The following is a 14,966-nucleotide window of genomic DNA, read 5'->3' as shown; positions in this document are numbered from 1 at the left end:
ATAAGATGATGAGGTCTATGGGTCCATTTTCACGTTTGCTCCTGCACGTGAAGCTCATTAATTTGGAAGGAGCCAAGAACGGGAAAGGTGGTGTTAGGTAGCTTATTCTCCCTACTGTTTGTTCCCTTGAAATGGAGACCCCTGCCACCTTTTTTTTCTTTTTGTTATGTAGGCTGACCCAGGACTATGTCATGGTCTTCATTCCAGCTCTTCCTGTAAGTTTTCAAGGGGTTCTGAGGCCCCCTTCTTGAGGTTCACTGGTAGAAGGCAGCTGCGGTACCTGCGAGCTCAGTGTGTTGGGTCAGTCCTATAGGATTCAGACATGTGATGTTGGCTCCTTCAAGAACCGTGACTTTCATTATGCCCATGAAAGACACAAACGTCTGTCCCTCAAGAAACACCTGGGTCAAGGCAAGTCCAGGAGGCCCCTGTCCCGAACTCCTACGAACTTCCAGAATCATCCACCAAAAGGAGTTCAGACTTTTTTTTTTTTTTTTGGATGGTGCTGAATTCTTCATGTCAGAACCCCTCAGGGCCTCACTCTGAACTTTTAGATTTGTTTTCCTCGCGGAGCGTGATCACATAACTCCCTCAGTGTGTGTGCGTGTTGGACACGGTAGTCCGTGGTCAATGAACAATCAAAGCTCATTTTATTCAGTTGGGCGATATGGCTGTCTTGGTTTGCGTGGGCTGCCATAACAAAACACCAGGCTGGGTGGCTCAAACAACAGAAATCAATTTTTCTAACACTGGTGGCAATGGGAAAGTCCAAAATCAAGGTGTGGTGTCCTCGAAGACCTCTCTCCGTGGCTTGTAGACAGTCTCCTCCTCGCTGTGTTTTCTCCTGGTTGTCCCCCTGAACAGGGGGCAGCCCTAGGGTCTCTCGTCTTATAATGACACCAGTCCTATTGGGCTAGGGCCACTCTAATGGCCTCATTTTAACTTAATCAGCTCTTTTAAAGACTGTCACCAAATAATGGTCCCATTGGGGGTTAGAGCTTTGACTTGGGAATTTGGAATGGGTACAGTTCAGCTCTTAAAAATAGCTATCTCTGCTCTCCTGATTGGCCGTGTAGTCTTTAATTTATACCGAAATCTTTAACGCTTAATATTCTTTTAATCGTCCAACCGAATAGGACTGTTGCTTCGTCTATATTATAAAAGTGGTGCCTCCCCTAGAGTTTGCCCACGGGCCTCCTTGACAGCCCACCACCCCCAGAAGAATCCTTGCCATGCACTCAAGGGAACCGTTCTCCCAGACCCTAGGGTCTCTTGGATCATGTTGGAACACCCTGGCCCTAGACACCCTGGCTGCCGCCCCCTGCCCCTGGTCCCCCTCCTGAGATGGGGTGCTTCTGTGGCTCCATGTGGAAGCAGAGGGCAGCCAAGCCGAGGCCAAAATGTTAACCTTCGTCTCTTATTCTCTTGTAGGCAACCTTTCTTTATACATTACAAGTTAAATATTTGCTCAACCAGGTAATGCAGACTTTCCTTTCTCTTTGGGGGGGGGCTCGTGGGAGTTTACGCCTTTCAGTGATGGGGCGGCCCTGAAAATACTCAGGAGCCACCGAAGTACATTTCCCCGTGTTGTAGGCGCAGGACTTTGGTGTGGAGAGGTTTATGAGATGAAATCAAAGAAAGGATACGTTATTGTTGGCTCTGGAAAATTCTTATCCGATTCCCCCTCGGAAATATTGCCATTGGCCGGATAGGGTTAGCACTGGAGTGGTCTTTGGCTCTGTGTTCTTACGTGGTTCCCTGGCAGTAAGGGTGTGTGCGTGCCTATGGGCCCTGCAGAGGGCACCTGTCAGGCTCCAGGGAGCCAACCTCTCAGCCCGACTCTCCTCAGTGGGGCGTGAAAGCCCATGTTGTAATGATACCTCATGTCAGTTAGACCTCTACACATGACTGACAGCCCCGGGACGGTAGGTATGGATTTATGATGCCAGCATATGTGGGACCATGGACTTGCTTCCAGGTGAATCCAGGTAAATGAAGGTACCGGGCAGTGGGTCATGGCCCTGGAGGCCCCCTCTCTAGGACACATGGAGGGGCCAAGGGAGGGAAGAGAGAAGGAAGGAGGTTTTCCATCTATTTAGTATTCTTTTTTTTTTTTTAAAGATTTTATTTATTTATTTGAGAGAGAGAGAATGAGAGACAGAGGGCACGAGAGGGAAGAGGGTCAGAGGGAGAAGCAGACTCCCTGCCGAGCAGGGAGCCCGATGTGGGACTCGATCCCGGGACTCCAGGATCATGACCTGAGCCAAAGGCAGTCGCTTAACCAACTGAGCCACCCAGGCGCCCCATCTATTTAGTATTCTTAAATGGAAGGTCTTACCCTGTGAATGAAACATTTCAAATCTTCATTAGTGTCTATGAAGAGACAGAAATCTCCGTCTGCTCTCAGCCCATAACCTTGCTTGAAGCCATGTAGAGGCTGTACCCTGCTCAGGACCTTGTCCCTGACCGTCAGTCTCCCAGCAAACGCAGGGGCTCCTGACCGCAGGCTCCAGCTTGGTCCAGTGAGGAGAGTGGAAGCGAAAAACCCCTCCCTCTCTCTGATCCTCGGAGGGACAAGGAAAGATCTAGAAGTAGGAGCCCGGAGCTGAGAGGGGCCGCCCAGGAGGCGTGAACTGGGTTTTGGAGAACACGTGGGGTTCTCAAGGCGTCTGGGGTCAGCGAAGGGTGGGGGTGCCGAGGCCACGACTCGGGCAGAAGGACACAGTGAAGGACAGAACCGGAGGGGTGGGTTGGCCTGGGCTCAGCGTATGGGGCCTTGTGTTTGTTCTCTGCTGTGGATCTTTCAGTTGGTGGGAAACCAATCAATTGCCGGGGGAAGAGAGGAACGTTACAGACGTGGTCCAAACGAGAGAGGCCGTGGGTCTGTGACAAGAAAGGATGTCCTGTGGGAGGAACGGGAGACATATGCCGGGGTGGATCCTAGAGAATGAAATGATCCTTGGGTGCAGGGACGGGCGGGAGAGCCAAGCGTTGCATGTAACCCAGCTTCCATCTTGGGGCGAAGCAGCTGGTCTGGGGGCAGAGTTAACACGGTGGAGAGCCCCAGATGAAACCGGGGGGCTGCTGAGACTTCTGGTGGGGAGAGTTAGAGAAGGTGGCCGGACCGGCTTCCGCTGACCTTCCTCTTTCTCTGGCATGTTTTCGGTTTCCATCTGTGTGCGCATGGCTCCCACATTTCCATCTCTGACCGCCAGTCTTGCCCGCTGCCCGTGGGAGACCTGTGCACGTTGCGCCCTTGACCTTCTCATCCCCCAGGCCTGCCTCCCCTCCCAGTCAGTGGCTTCCAACATCTTCTCTTCGGGTAACCTGTCCTCACCCGGGACCCCCATCTTTTCTTTCACTCCCACAGCCCATCAGTGATGGGCCTGTAGGTCCTGCCTGTCGGCTCCCCCTTTCCCCCCTTGATTCAGTTCCTCTCTCGTTCTTCCTCTTCCTTCTGTGATAACTTAAGGAGCCTCTTACAGAGTCTCCCTGCTTCCAGTCCTTCCCTGGGTCAACCCCACCCCATGCTCTGCTACTTTTATCGTCTACCTAAAAGGCAGGTGTGGTCACCTGCCTCCTTTGCTGAAAACTAAGCAGGTCACCTGGTAAATGAGCGACCCATAGTTGTGGTTGGCCACGATTGTTGTCTTGGCCCCCGAGCCCAGGACTACCAAGACCACTAGACACAAACACGCAGCACGGCAGAGTCGGGTTTGCCAGCCGTGGCGGAGATCAAAGAAGCGTGGTTCTCACCCAGCAAAGGGGAACGGTGCTGCGATTCTGAAGGACGGAGCTCAGGTGCAGTCCCGGGGAGGCCGTGTTTTGGTGGGCTCAGAGCAAAGCAGGAAAAGGTCTGCCCTGCCAAGTGGACCCAAGTCCTCCCTCCTCAGGGAGCTCGGAGAGATGCAGGTTGCCATGTCCAGAAATCCATGCGAAGCTCTCCCCCCGCCCTCCGCAAAGTGGAAGCTGCGGCTCCTTTTTCTGCGGGTGTGAGAGTGACGTCAATCCCCCAGGGAGGTGAGGGATCTTTTTAGGCTTAGTGATAGGACTTCAAACGGCAAAATGCCCTGGGGTCTGGGATTTGAGAGAGCCAGGTTTCTCAGAGAGAGAGAAAACATTCAGAGAAGGGGCCAGGGTGACCGTTGGCACCTGGGAGAAGCAGCACCTCCTGTGAACGTCACCGCTGGCTTCGTCATGTCCGTGATTGTGTCCCGCTGCTCGGCGGGGCAGCTTTGTACATCCCCAGCCCGGCCGTGTGCGCCGTTTTCCTCTTCTGCCGGAAGTCTTCGTTGAGATGCCGGACAGCCTGGACTTTTCTGCCTTGTACTTGTGAGCGGAGCCAGGTGTGATGGAGTCCTTCCCGCACTCTAGCTTCGTGAGCTCGTTCTAGATTTTCTCAGCTCACTGAACTTCCATTTGGTCAAGAAAGTGTTGAGCTTTCACCCGCTGTCCAGTGCAGAGGGTGACTTGTTTATCCCCAAATCCCCGTTAGCCCTTGCGGTCCGGGAGGCAAACTGATTTGTCTTCCTGCCCCTCTGCTACCTTCTCATCTCCTGCCCGCGTCCCTGTGGCCAGAGCTCCCGTGCTTCACGACTCTGGGAGGAGGGAGTGGGAAGCAGGAAGGTGGGAGCAGCAAGGATGCGCACCCAGCGAGGTCCTTGTGGCAGGCCGCCGCCTCGCCTGGGTGTGGGGGGACCAAGTGGCAGTACTGCTCCTTGGTCTCCAGCACGGGGTGTGGTCTTTCCTCGTTCCAGGGAATTGTACTGCCCCAGATCCTAACCGGAGTAGTGGCCAACCTTGTCAATGCCCTCATCCACTATGCGTTTCTTCATAAGCTGCACCTTGGGGTCATGTGAGTCCAACTGATCTCTTGGGATGGGGGAAGGAATGACCGACCGCGTGGCCTTTCCAGGGCAGGATGGTGGGAGGGGGGTGCCTAGACCTGGTCACGCCCGTGTGTTGTCCCCTCCCTGGGCCGCCCTGGAATACACTGTCTGGGGTGGACAGTGAGGCTGCCTCAGAAAGAAGGTGCGTTCAGGGCTTACGCAGGCGGAGGATGGGCACCTCCCCTAACTGGGACTGTTCTTCCCAGCGGGTCAGCACTGGCAAATATGATTTCCCAGTTCACCTTGGCACTGCTCCTCTTCTTCTACATCCTTGGGAGGAAACTGCATCATGCTACCTGGGGAGGTAAAGACCACCGTTTGTCTTCCATGTCGGACGGAGGTTTTAGCTTGGGTTGAGGTCCAGCCCAGACACCCATGTGTTGTTAATATGTCTGTGTCCCCATTACAGGGTGGACCAGTGAGTGTCTGCAGGACTGGGCCTCCTTTCTCAGCCTGGCCATCCCAGGCATGCTCATGCTGTGCGTGGAGTGGTGGGCCTACGAGATCGGGAGCTTACTGAGCGGTCAGTGTGGGGACAGGTGGCGATGGCTGGCGTAAATGTGGGGGCCCCGTCGGGAAGCACGGTGTCAGCTGCCTTTCTCCACCAGGCATCCTCGGCACAGTGGAGCTGGGAGCCCAGTCTGTCGTGTACGAACTGACTGTCATTTTGTACATGGTGAGTGTCTGGTAGCCAGTCGTGGGGAGGTGCTGGATGTTTCCCTTGAAAAAAAAGAGTCCTACGAACGAGCATAGGCATTCATCACATTAGTAGTTTTTAAAATGATTGATGATTTCATCCTAGAGCCAGGGAGGGTCCGTTTGGAACAATGGGATCTTCCCTGTGAGCCCTGGGAAGTTTGGAAGAATGAGTTGCTCAGTGCTGGTCATGCACGTCCTTGATTGCCTGCCACACTTGCCAAACATGAAGTATCTTTTCCAGTTGTTAGGACACAGATGTTTTTGGGGAGGGGGACAGATGAGGGGGCCCGAAGGGTGATGGCGCTAGGTACATGGCAAGAAGAGCCTAGCTCATTGTGTCTCCCCGAACTCCACTCCTGCCTGGGTCTGCTGCTGCGTAAGCTCCGAGTGACCACTCCTAGGTTAGACTCCCAAAGACATGAAAGCAGAGTCTCCAGCAGATACCCATGCCAAAGCTCCCAGCAGCATTATTCATGATAGCCAAAAGGGGGAAACAACCGAAGAGTCCATCAGCAGGTGGATGGAGAAGCAGGCTGTGGTCTGTCCGTACAATGGAATATTACTTAGCCTTGAAAAGGGAATAGATTTTGATGTGCTAAAGAAGAATCCCAGTTGTTAGAGGCTTTCCTGTGACTTTGTTCTATTGAAAACGGCAGCTGGAAATTCTGAAGGGCTTTCATCTCTAGCAAGTGCTGCTTTAGAAAGGGAGAATTGTGATGTGAAAGGGACTGAAGCCAGCACACTAATGCTTAGTACCCCTGCCCCACCTTGAGGCTGGTTATATTTAAAAGTTAACGTAAAATATGTAATTCGTATTTTTTTTAAAGATATATCTCTTTGTTTTAGAGAGTGAGCACGGTGTTGGGGGTGGGCAGAAGTGAGAGGGGCAGAGGGAGAGAGAATCTCAAGCAGACCCTGTGCTGAGCGTGGAGCCTGATACGGGGCTTGATCTCACGACCTCGAGATCAGACCTGAGCCGAAACCGAGAGTTGGATGCTTAACTGACTTGCCACCCAGATGCCCCCGTATTTCCTGGTTTTTTTCCTAAAGAATCATTCTTTTGAGGATCGGTGCTTTTTGTTTTTGCTTTCATTCTCTTAGCGGAATTTTTAAATCTGTATTCATGGCTTCAACGCTTGATGTTTTAGATACATTTTTAATTTCAATATGTTCAGTAACTATATCCAAATCAAAACGCTTACCAGTGTCTCCTTGAACATACAGTTTTTAAATCAGTCTCCTCCTGTGGAATATGTAATTTCTAATGTTCTAGTGTTATAAATAACACTTCAAAGACACTTTAAGACAAATATCTTTATATACTTGATTATTTCTTTAAGATGAATTCCTAGAAGTGAAAATAACAGTTTGAAGTCTTTTGCATATATTGCCATGTGCTTTCCAACAGGCTTGTGAGAGTTTACACTTGTGTTTCTCTAATGGAAAGAGGGATTTGTACCCTTTACTCCTATTCCTCAACTGTTTATATTTTGCCCCATTTCCTCACTTTATCAGTCAATCTATCTAAACATCTATCACCTCCACAATCCGTATTCAGATGCCATCCATTGTTCTGATCGTGTCCTTTATAACTATTTTTATTCTGGAACTAAAGTGTTAGGCGTTTTAAAAAATTATTTGAGAGAGAGAGAGAGAGCACGAGCGGGGAGGAGGGGCAGAGGAGAAGCAGACTCCCCGCTGAGCAGAGAGCCCGATGCGGGGCTCGATCCCAGGACCCTGGGATCATGACCTGAGCCGAAGGCAGATGCTTAACCGACTGAGCCACCCAGGTGCCCTCCCTTTTTAAAAAGATTTATTTGAGAGAGAGTGTGCGTGTGGGTGCAAGTGCGAGTGGGGGTGGGGAGGTAGGTACAGAGGGAGAGAACATCCAGCCGACTCCTCGTTGGGTGTAGAGCCCAACACTCGATCCCATGACCCAAGACTATGACCCTGAGACCACGATCCCAGCCGAAACCAAGAGTCGGAGGCTCAACCAACTGAGCCACCCAGGTGCCCCTATATTGTTACGCTTCCTTAATCTTTAATCTAGAACAGATCCTCAGCCTTCTTTGTCTTTCTTGACCTTGATGTTTTTGAAGACTTTTATAAAGGACCACTTTATACAGACTTTCCCTCAATTTGTCGTGCTGACACTTTCTCGTGAACAGTTTCCAAGTCTGCATTTTTGGCAGGAATACGACAGAAGTGTCACTGTGTGCTGCTTACACATTCTGTCAGGGGGCTGGTGACGTGGATTTGTTGCACGACTGACGATATTAGCTGATTTCCTGGTTAAGGTGGTGGTCTGCTGGGTTTTCTTCATCACGAAGTCACTTTCTTTCTCTTGGTAATTAATAAATAGTCAGTGGGAGGGCTGTATGTTTGCTCCCACTGGCGAGTTTCCCAGCGGGGACTCTGTCTTGGAGGTCTTCTGTGTTCCTCAGTCTGAGGTTTCTGTTTAGTGTAAATTTATAGGTACTAGGAACGACTAATTTTTATTGAACAATTACCATACGTGACGCCTTGTTCTAAGCAGCTAGCACGTACGGACTCATCCCATCCCCACGGTAACCCTATAAGCAAGGCTGTATTACAGGCTCCCGTTCACAGAAAACAACTGAGGGCAAGAGAGGGTGAGTAACTTGCTCAGGGTCACACAGCTGATAAATGGCTGCACCAGGACTTGAACCCAGCAGTGTGGCTTCAGAGATTCCCATTCCTAACCACAATGCCATCCCGCCTTCTGGTGTCTTGTTTCTCATTGTGCCTTTCCCTTCCCAAAAGGGTAGCCTGCTATCAGCTTGGTATGCATCTTTCTGTTAATTCTTAAGTTCCTTTTTACCCAACATTTTGGGGAAGGGGGAGGTCACCGTTTTTGGGATTCTGTCTTCCAAACTTTTTTTTTTTTAAAGATTTATTTATCTGAGAGAAAGAGTGAGAGAGAGAGAGAGAGAGAGAGAGCGCGCACATGAGAGGGGGAGGGTCAGAGGGAGAAGCAGACTCCCCGCCGAGCAGGGAGCCCGATGCGGGACTCGATCTCCGGACTCCAGGATCATGACCTGAGCCAAAGGCAGCCGAAGAGTCCATCAGCAGGTGGATGGAGAAGCAGGCTGTGGTCTGTCTGTACAATGGAATATTACTTAGCCTTGAAAAGGGAATAGATTTTGAGCCAACTGAGCCACCCAGGCGCCCTAAACTTTTTTTTTTTAAAATTTTATTTATTTATTAGAGTGAGCGAGATAGAGCACAAGCTGGGGGAGGTATGGGTGAGAGGGAAGAACAGACTCGCCGCTGAGCAAGGAGCCCAATGTGGGACTCGATCCTAGGACCCTGGGATCATGGCCTGAGCTGAAGGCAGATGCTTAACCGACTGAGCCACCCAGGCGCGCCCCTGTCCTCTAAACTTGATCCCTTGATGGTCTTTCAGACTTACCTTGGGCTACAAGCAGGAGGAGGAATGCGATTGTGCAGGACCCTCCCATTGCATACCTTAGACGTCCAGTGAGTGATGCCGATTCACCTTGGCCTGGGGGCACGCCTCTAGACAAAGGGGATGTTGCAAATGAGCCTTCTCAGAACTTTCCCACTGAGTTTTACCAATGAGGTGTGCAACATGATCTACCAGGCCCCTCTGCCCTGGAGAAGGTTCATTTCTGAGCCCAGAGACGGGACTGCATCTCTGCTCCCTGCTCATTCTTTCCTTGTAATTATTGCATGTTTCCTTTTGCACTTTAGATACCTTCAGGCTTCAGTGTGGCTGCCAGCGTCCGGGTAGGGACTGCGCTGGGCGCCGGAAACATCGAGCAGGCCAAGAAGTCCTCCGCTGTCGCCCTGCTGGTCACAGGTGCTTAAGAGTCTCCTGTCGTTGATCACCCGAAAGGTCTTTGCTCGGGAAGCCCAGCCCCGGTTCCCTGCAGCCCTGCTTTCTCACTGTGCTGTCTCTCTGCCATTTTTACCTCCAGGAGTCTTTGCTGTAGCCTTTTGTGTCCTGTTGTTAAGCTGTAAGGATGTTGTGGGGTACATTTTCACTACGGACCGGTGAGTGCGGAGATTTTCTTGAAATGTGAACTCTGCGATAAATGGTTGGGTAGATGCCTTCCTGGGAGTGCTGCATCTTTGGAGGGGGGTGTCCCTGAGCCATTTGCAAGATCAGAAACCCATCGCTGTTACCTGGGAAAAGAAGCTCTAGGAGCTAATTTATCCAGAATGCCATTGTTTGGGCCCGGGTGTGGATAGATGCTGCTGGAGGTCAGGATATGCATGTATTTTAAAGATTTTATTTATTTATTTGAGAGAGAAAGATCACATAGGCAGAGGCAGAGGGAAAAGCAGACTCCCCGCTGAGCAGGTAGCCCGATGCGGGGCTCGATCCCGGGACCCTGAGATCATGACCTGAGCCGAAGGCAGATGCTTAATGGACTGAGCCACCCAGGCGCCCGAACATATGCGTCTGTTTTAAAGAAGGAAACCCCTTTTTGGTCCCATTGATTACGTTTCCAGTTAATTCTTTCATTCCCAGTGACACAAATCATTTTGGTATCCAGAATCTGCCCAAGTGCCTGGTGTGTACAAGTTGCGTAATATACTCGTCGGTTCAAATTGAAGTTAAGATTCTCCCTAATGAGTCGTCTTAAAGAAATCACATTATCAGGGCGCCTGGGTGGCTCACATGGTTAAGCGTCTGCCTTTGGCTCCCAGGGTCCTGGGATCGAGTCCCACATTGGGCTCTCCCTGCTCAGCGGGAGCCTGCTTCTCCCTCTGCTTCTCTCTCTCTCTCTCTCTCTGTCTCTCATGAATAAATAAATAAAATCTTAAAAAAAAAAAAGAAATCACATTATCAGACTGATCACCGAGAAGAATTCTTGTAAGGGATGGATCCGCTCTGAGGTTTTCGGGTTCTGTTGGGTTAGTTGCTTTCATCAGTGAGGCTAACTGGTGCATTTTGACTATGTGGCTATGTTGTGAGGATACCTCTGATTTGGGATTTTTTTTTTTTTTTAAGATTTTATTTACTTACTAGAGAGAGCAGAAGCAGCGGGGAGGGCCAGAGGGAGAGGGAGAAGCAGACTCCCCACTGAGCAGGGAGCCCGATGTGGGGCTCGATCCCAGGATTCTGGGATCATGACCTGAGCTGAAGGCAGACACTTAACTGACTGAGCCACCCAGGTGCCCCCTGATTTGGGGTTCTTTTATCAGCAATTACAAAATGCAAAATTGACTTTTCCTTCATGGATTTAAAAAGCAGCTGGTGGATAGGTGCTGTTCCCAGTTCATTCTGCTGCGCGTATTTGTCTCTTGACTTCTTTTTAAAGATTATTTGAGAGAATGAGTGGGAGAGGGAGAGAGAATCTTAAGCAGACTCTGTGCTCAGCATGGAGCCCAACACGGGGCTCGACCTCATGACCCAGAGATAACAACCTGAGCCGAAACCAAGAGTCTGATGCTTCGTTGACCGAGCCACCCAGGCGCCCCTGTCTTTTGCCTTCTGGTGTTGGGTTGTCCTCTTTCAGCTTCAGCCATTTCGCTGTGGGGAAATAACGATGTTTAAGTGTCCCTCACTTCAGAGTGAATGGAAAAGCAACCGGAAATCATTCCCGTTTTCTTGCAAGGGAATCAGAATTAACGATATCAGGTTTGTATCCACGCTGATGGCTTCAGTAGGCACAGGGCAGACGTTTGATCCTGAGTCTGTCCACTTGGCGAAATCATGCAGGGCAGGCAAGAGCAAGGAAAACAAAAGGCCCACAAACCGTATCTTTGATGATATTATGAGACAGAGAAAACTCACAAAATCAGATTATTTATGAGCTGGCTAGGATCAACGGAAACTGGTGAATCGGTGACATAGATTCTAACAACAACATGGACAGCTAACCTAATCGAAGAGGAAAAAGGGAGAGAGCTTTCTCGACACAAAGTAAGAAAGGGGGAAATTACTAAAAAAAAAAAAAAAACCCAATGATTTTTTTTTTAAACCATGAGAGACTAGTTTGCTGCATGACTTTTGCAAGTCAACTCAAAAAAAATCTGGAAGGAATAAATAATTTTCTAGGAAAATGATTTACCAAAACTTTGGAAAACACAGAAGGTCTAAGTAGACCGATTTCCTTAGAAGAAATAAGAAATGTTTATTTAAAAAAAAAGAAATGTTTATTTTAAAAATCTCAAAAAGCACTAATCCCTGGGGGTTCCAAAGGAGAATTTTTTTTTTTTTTTTTAAAGATTTTATTTATTTATTCATGAGAGACAGAGAGAGAGAGGCAGAGGGAGAAGCAGGCTCCCAAGGAGCAGGGAGCCTGATGCGGGACTCGATCCCAGGACCCTGGGATCATGACCTGAGCCGAAGGCAGACGCTTAACCATCTGAGCCACCCAGGCGCCCAAAGGAGAATTTTATAAAACCTTTAAAATGTGATTCCAATACTGTTGAACTGTTGCAGAGACCAGAAAAAGGAAAATTCCCACGTTCCGTTTAGGAAGCAAAAATAGAGCATTGGTTGGTACCAAAATCTGACAAAGTTTGTACAAGAAAAAACGTTGCAGACCAATCTCACTTACTAATGTCTATCTTAAAATCCAAAATAAAATGTTAGTGGACAGAATTCAGCAGCATGTAAAAAACAGTACATTTTGATAGAATATAAAAGTGAATATAATCGATCAGGTGGACAAATCAAGTTGCGGAACATTATGCAGAGAATGCTAGAACATGAAATGACGGAGACTGGAAGGGGAAGATAACAGTACGCATTTGTGTGTGGACAAGTACAAACAGTACCAAGGATTTTTGCCTTGTCTCGGGGGAGGTGGTGGTGATGGGTGGACTGGGAACAGAATGGAAGTAAGATTTTTCTCGGAAGTAAGATATTTCTCGATATCCTTTTCATGTTGTTTGGTTTCTTTTAACTGTTGCATATGTTACCTATTCAAAAAATAAAATTCAATCTGAAGAAAAGAACTGTGTTTCTGTCCTTTTTTTGGAGGGGGGGAGCGATTGTCTTGTTCCGTGCTGGATTTCTTTTTTTGTTGTATTTGTTTTTTTTAATTCATTCAACAAATATTTATTGCTGGACAGTGTTCTAGGCTTATTTGTTAATCACTCAAGAGTGCTATGGATTTTTTTTTGCCTCCCTGGGTCAGTGGCAGCATTTTCTACTTCCTCAAGTGTAGGTTTTAAAGTCTCTAGCTGTAGAGGTTAGGGACTATTTCTAGGAACCATGGATAATTCTGTAAACTGTATCCATGGCCTTTATAATTTGCTCACCTTGGTTCCGCAGAGAGAAACTTAACCACTCTGTTGTGCTTCATCCAGACACAAGAAGAGATCTGCATGGAATCATGTTAACAGAAAGATGGCATTATAATCCAAATTCTGTTTTTTTGTGGGGGCAGTGGAGTACCAGATCATATGCTTGAACTGTCTACATCAGCTGACTGTACTATGTATTTCTTTTAAAAGTCATGCGATACGCATTGTAGGGTTGGTCTTCCCCTATGGGCCAAGAAACAGTAGGATTGTCCCCGAATTGGGTGTTGGCTGGAACGCACGAGCCTCTCCTATTTCTGCAGAAGCCAAGTGCCGTCACCTGAATCACGTAGTCTGCTTTTCCCCACATGTCTGTCTACTCCTGATCACCATGTGCTTTCTTTTCCTAACAGAGAAATCATTGCCCTGGTGGCTCAGGTGATTCCCATCTCTGCTATTTCCCATCTGTTTGAAGCTCTTGCTGTAAGTATTATGCAATATTCCCTTTACTTTTTATTTTATTTATTTATATTTGAGAGAGAGAGAGAGGGCGCACAAGTGGGGGAGGGAAGGGTAGTGGGAGAAGCCACCTCCCCATCGAGCAGGGCGCCTGATGAGGGACTCGATCCCAGGACCCTGGGATCATGCCCTGAGCTGAAGGCAGACGCCTAACCGACTGAGCCACCCAGCCACCCTGCAGTATTCCCTTTCAGCACCTTTATGATCTATGTGTTTCTTCTGATGGTGGTAAATTTAAACAGAAGAGAGCAGCTAGGGTGGGGCAGGTAGGTGATACTGAATGTTTTTAGCATATTCGCTTGACAAGAACACCGATACGTGATTATGGATTTTTAAGTCCAAGTCCCCCTGGGATGGGACGTGCTCGGGATGGGAGTCTTTCCGAAGCCTTGGCAGCGTTCTCACCGATGCATGTTTTCTGCCTACAGTGCACAGGTGGTGGTGTTCTGCGGGGGAGCGGCAACCAGAGGGTTGGGGCCCTTGTCAATACCATTGGGTATTACATGATTGGTCTCCCGGTCGGGATTTCGCTGATGTTCACAGCCAGAATGGGAGTGGTTGGTAAGCCTTTACCACGGGCCCCAAAATGACTCTTGGAACACGTAGGCTTTTTTGGGAGACTTGGCTCTGGAAGTTCACGCCTCTCTTACCTGACGCTGGGCCCTCTTATCTCTCTTCCACACTGACGTACTTGAGCAAAGCAGGATGACTTTCCTGCTCCTCTCCCTGTCCTGTGTCATCAAGTGCTCACTTCTTCCAACTCCTTCCAACTCCTGTTGGTGACAGCAGGAGTGCTGAAGAAACCTTCAGAAGTGTACCTTTGTTGGCCCCAGTTCTGTCCTTTGGTGACAGCCCTTTTCTGGTGAGACCCTGAGGGCGAGTCTGCAGGACGAGTTGAGGCCATTGTAAACTGGCCCTATCGGAGCGTTTGGGGGGAGGCCGGAGAGGCCAGGGGTCAGCCTTGCTGTGATTCTTCGGAACTCCCGACAACGTACACGGTATGGTGGCTGTATACATTCGAGATCATGCCCCCCCTGTGGCTTAGCCCATGTAGCACCTGGAGCTGTGCTCTGGAAGTCACCTTCATGGCCATCCTATACCTTCCATCTCCTGCCTGGTGTGACCTTTTAAGCCATGTGTCTTGCAGGTCCCATCCGGAACGGCATGAGTGTCGTGTGTGAACATTACAGAAGGCAGGGGACTGTTTATCACCTTACCACCTGTGGAGGAAAGAACCTAATCCATAGCATCTGGAATTACTAGAGCTGATCTTTAAAAGAGTAGGGAAACAAAAGACTGCCCAGCTTTGATTTCTAAAATAATAATTTGGAGTACATTGGCAGTTAATAAATGATGCTATTAAAACCTGAACATGTTATCTTTGGGTGTAGTAGTGATGGACTTATTTGTCCATCAGTACTTGGCAGGTCTAGAGCAGTAAGAAGTCATCTGATACCTTGAGTGAACTCCCCATCCCATTATGCTGCACGTTATTTTCAAGGTCAATAATATTTTAATGAAAAATATGGGAGATGTTCGAAGAATGGAGTTGCCAATGCAAAGTTCACTGGACTTTCATCATGGTGCAGGAAATTATTTAGCTGAGTTTCTGGC

At 48.9% G+C, this 14,966-nt stretch overlaps 1 protein-coding gene across 4 annotated transcripts in view; it reads left to right on the top strand.

The window, feature by feature from the left end:
• Positions 1-14,966, top strand: part of LOC113939822 (multidrug and toxin extrusion protein 1-like) — a 36,565-nt gene that overhangs the window by 10,812 nt on the left and 10,787 nt on the right. For 2 of the 4 annotated variants that reach the window (XM_027626435.2, XM_027626439.2), the window contains exons 5-14: positions 173-215; positions 1,432-1,476; positions 4,758-4,855; positions 5,096-5,193; positions 5,299-5,412; positions 5,498-5,565; positions 9,324-9,432; positions 9,551-9,626; positions 13,247-13,316; positions 13,781-13,913. In XM_027626435.2, coding sequence (XP_027482236.1) covers positions 173-215; positions 1,432-1,476; positions 4,758-4,855; positions 5,096-5,193; positions 5,299-5,412; positions 5,498-5,565; positions 9,324-9,432; positions 9,551-9,626; positions 13,247-13,316; positions 13,781-13,913 — 854 coding nt within the window. The remainder of the gene's footprint in view (positions 1-172; positions 216-1,431; positions 1,477-4,757; positions 4,856-5,095; positions 5,194-5,298; positions 5,413-5,497; positions 5,566-9,323; positions 9,433-9,550; positions 9,627-13,246; positions 13,317-13,780; positions 13,914-14,966) is intronic. The other 2 variants (XM_027626437.2, XM_027626438.2) reach the window with 2 other exon arrangements.

Source organism: Zalophus californianus, chromosome 16 (genome assembly GCF_009762305.2).
Source record: "Zalophus californianus isolate mZalCal1 chromosome 16, mZalCal1.pri.v2, whole genome shotgun sequence".
In the NCBI taxonomy this organism is placed as follows: Eukaryota; Metazoa; Chordata; class Mammalia; order Carnivora; family Otariidae; genus Zalophus; species Zalophus californianus.
The sequence above is the reverse complement of the archived record's forward strand: the minus strand, read 5'-3'. Positions and strand labels throughout refer to the sequence as shown.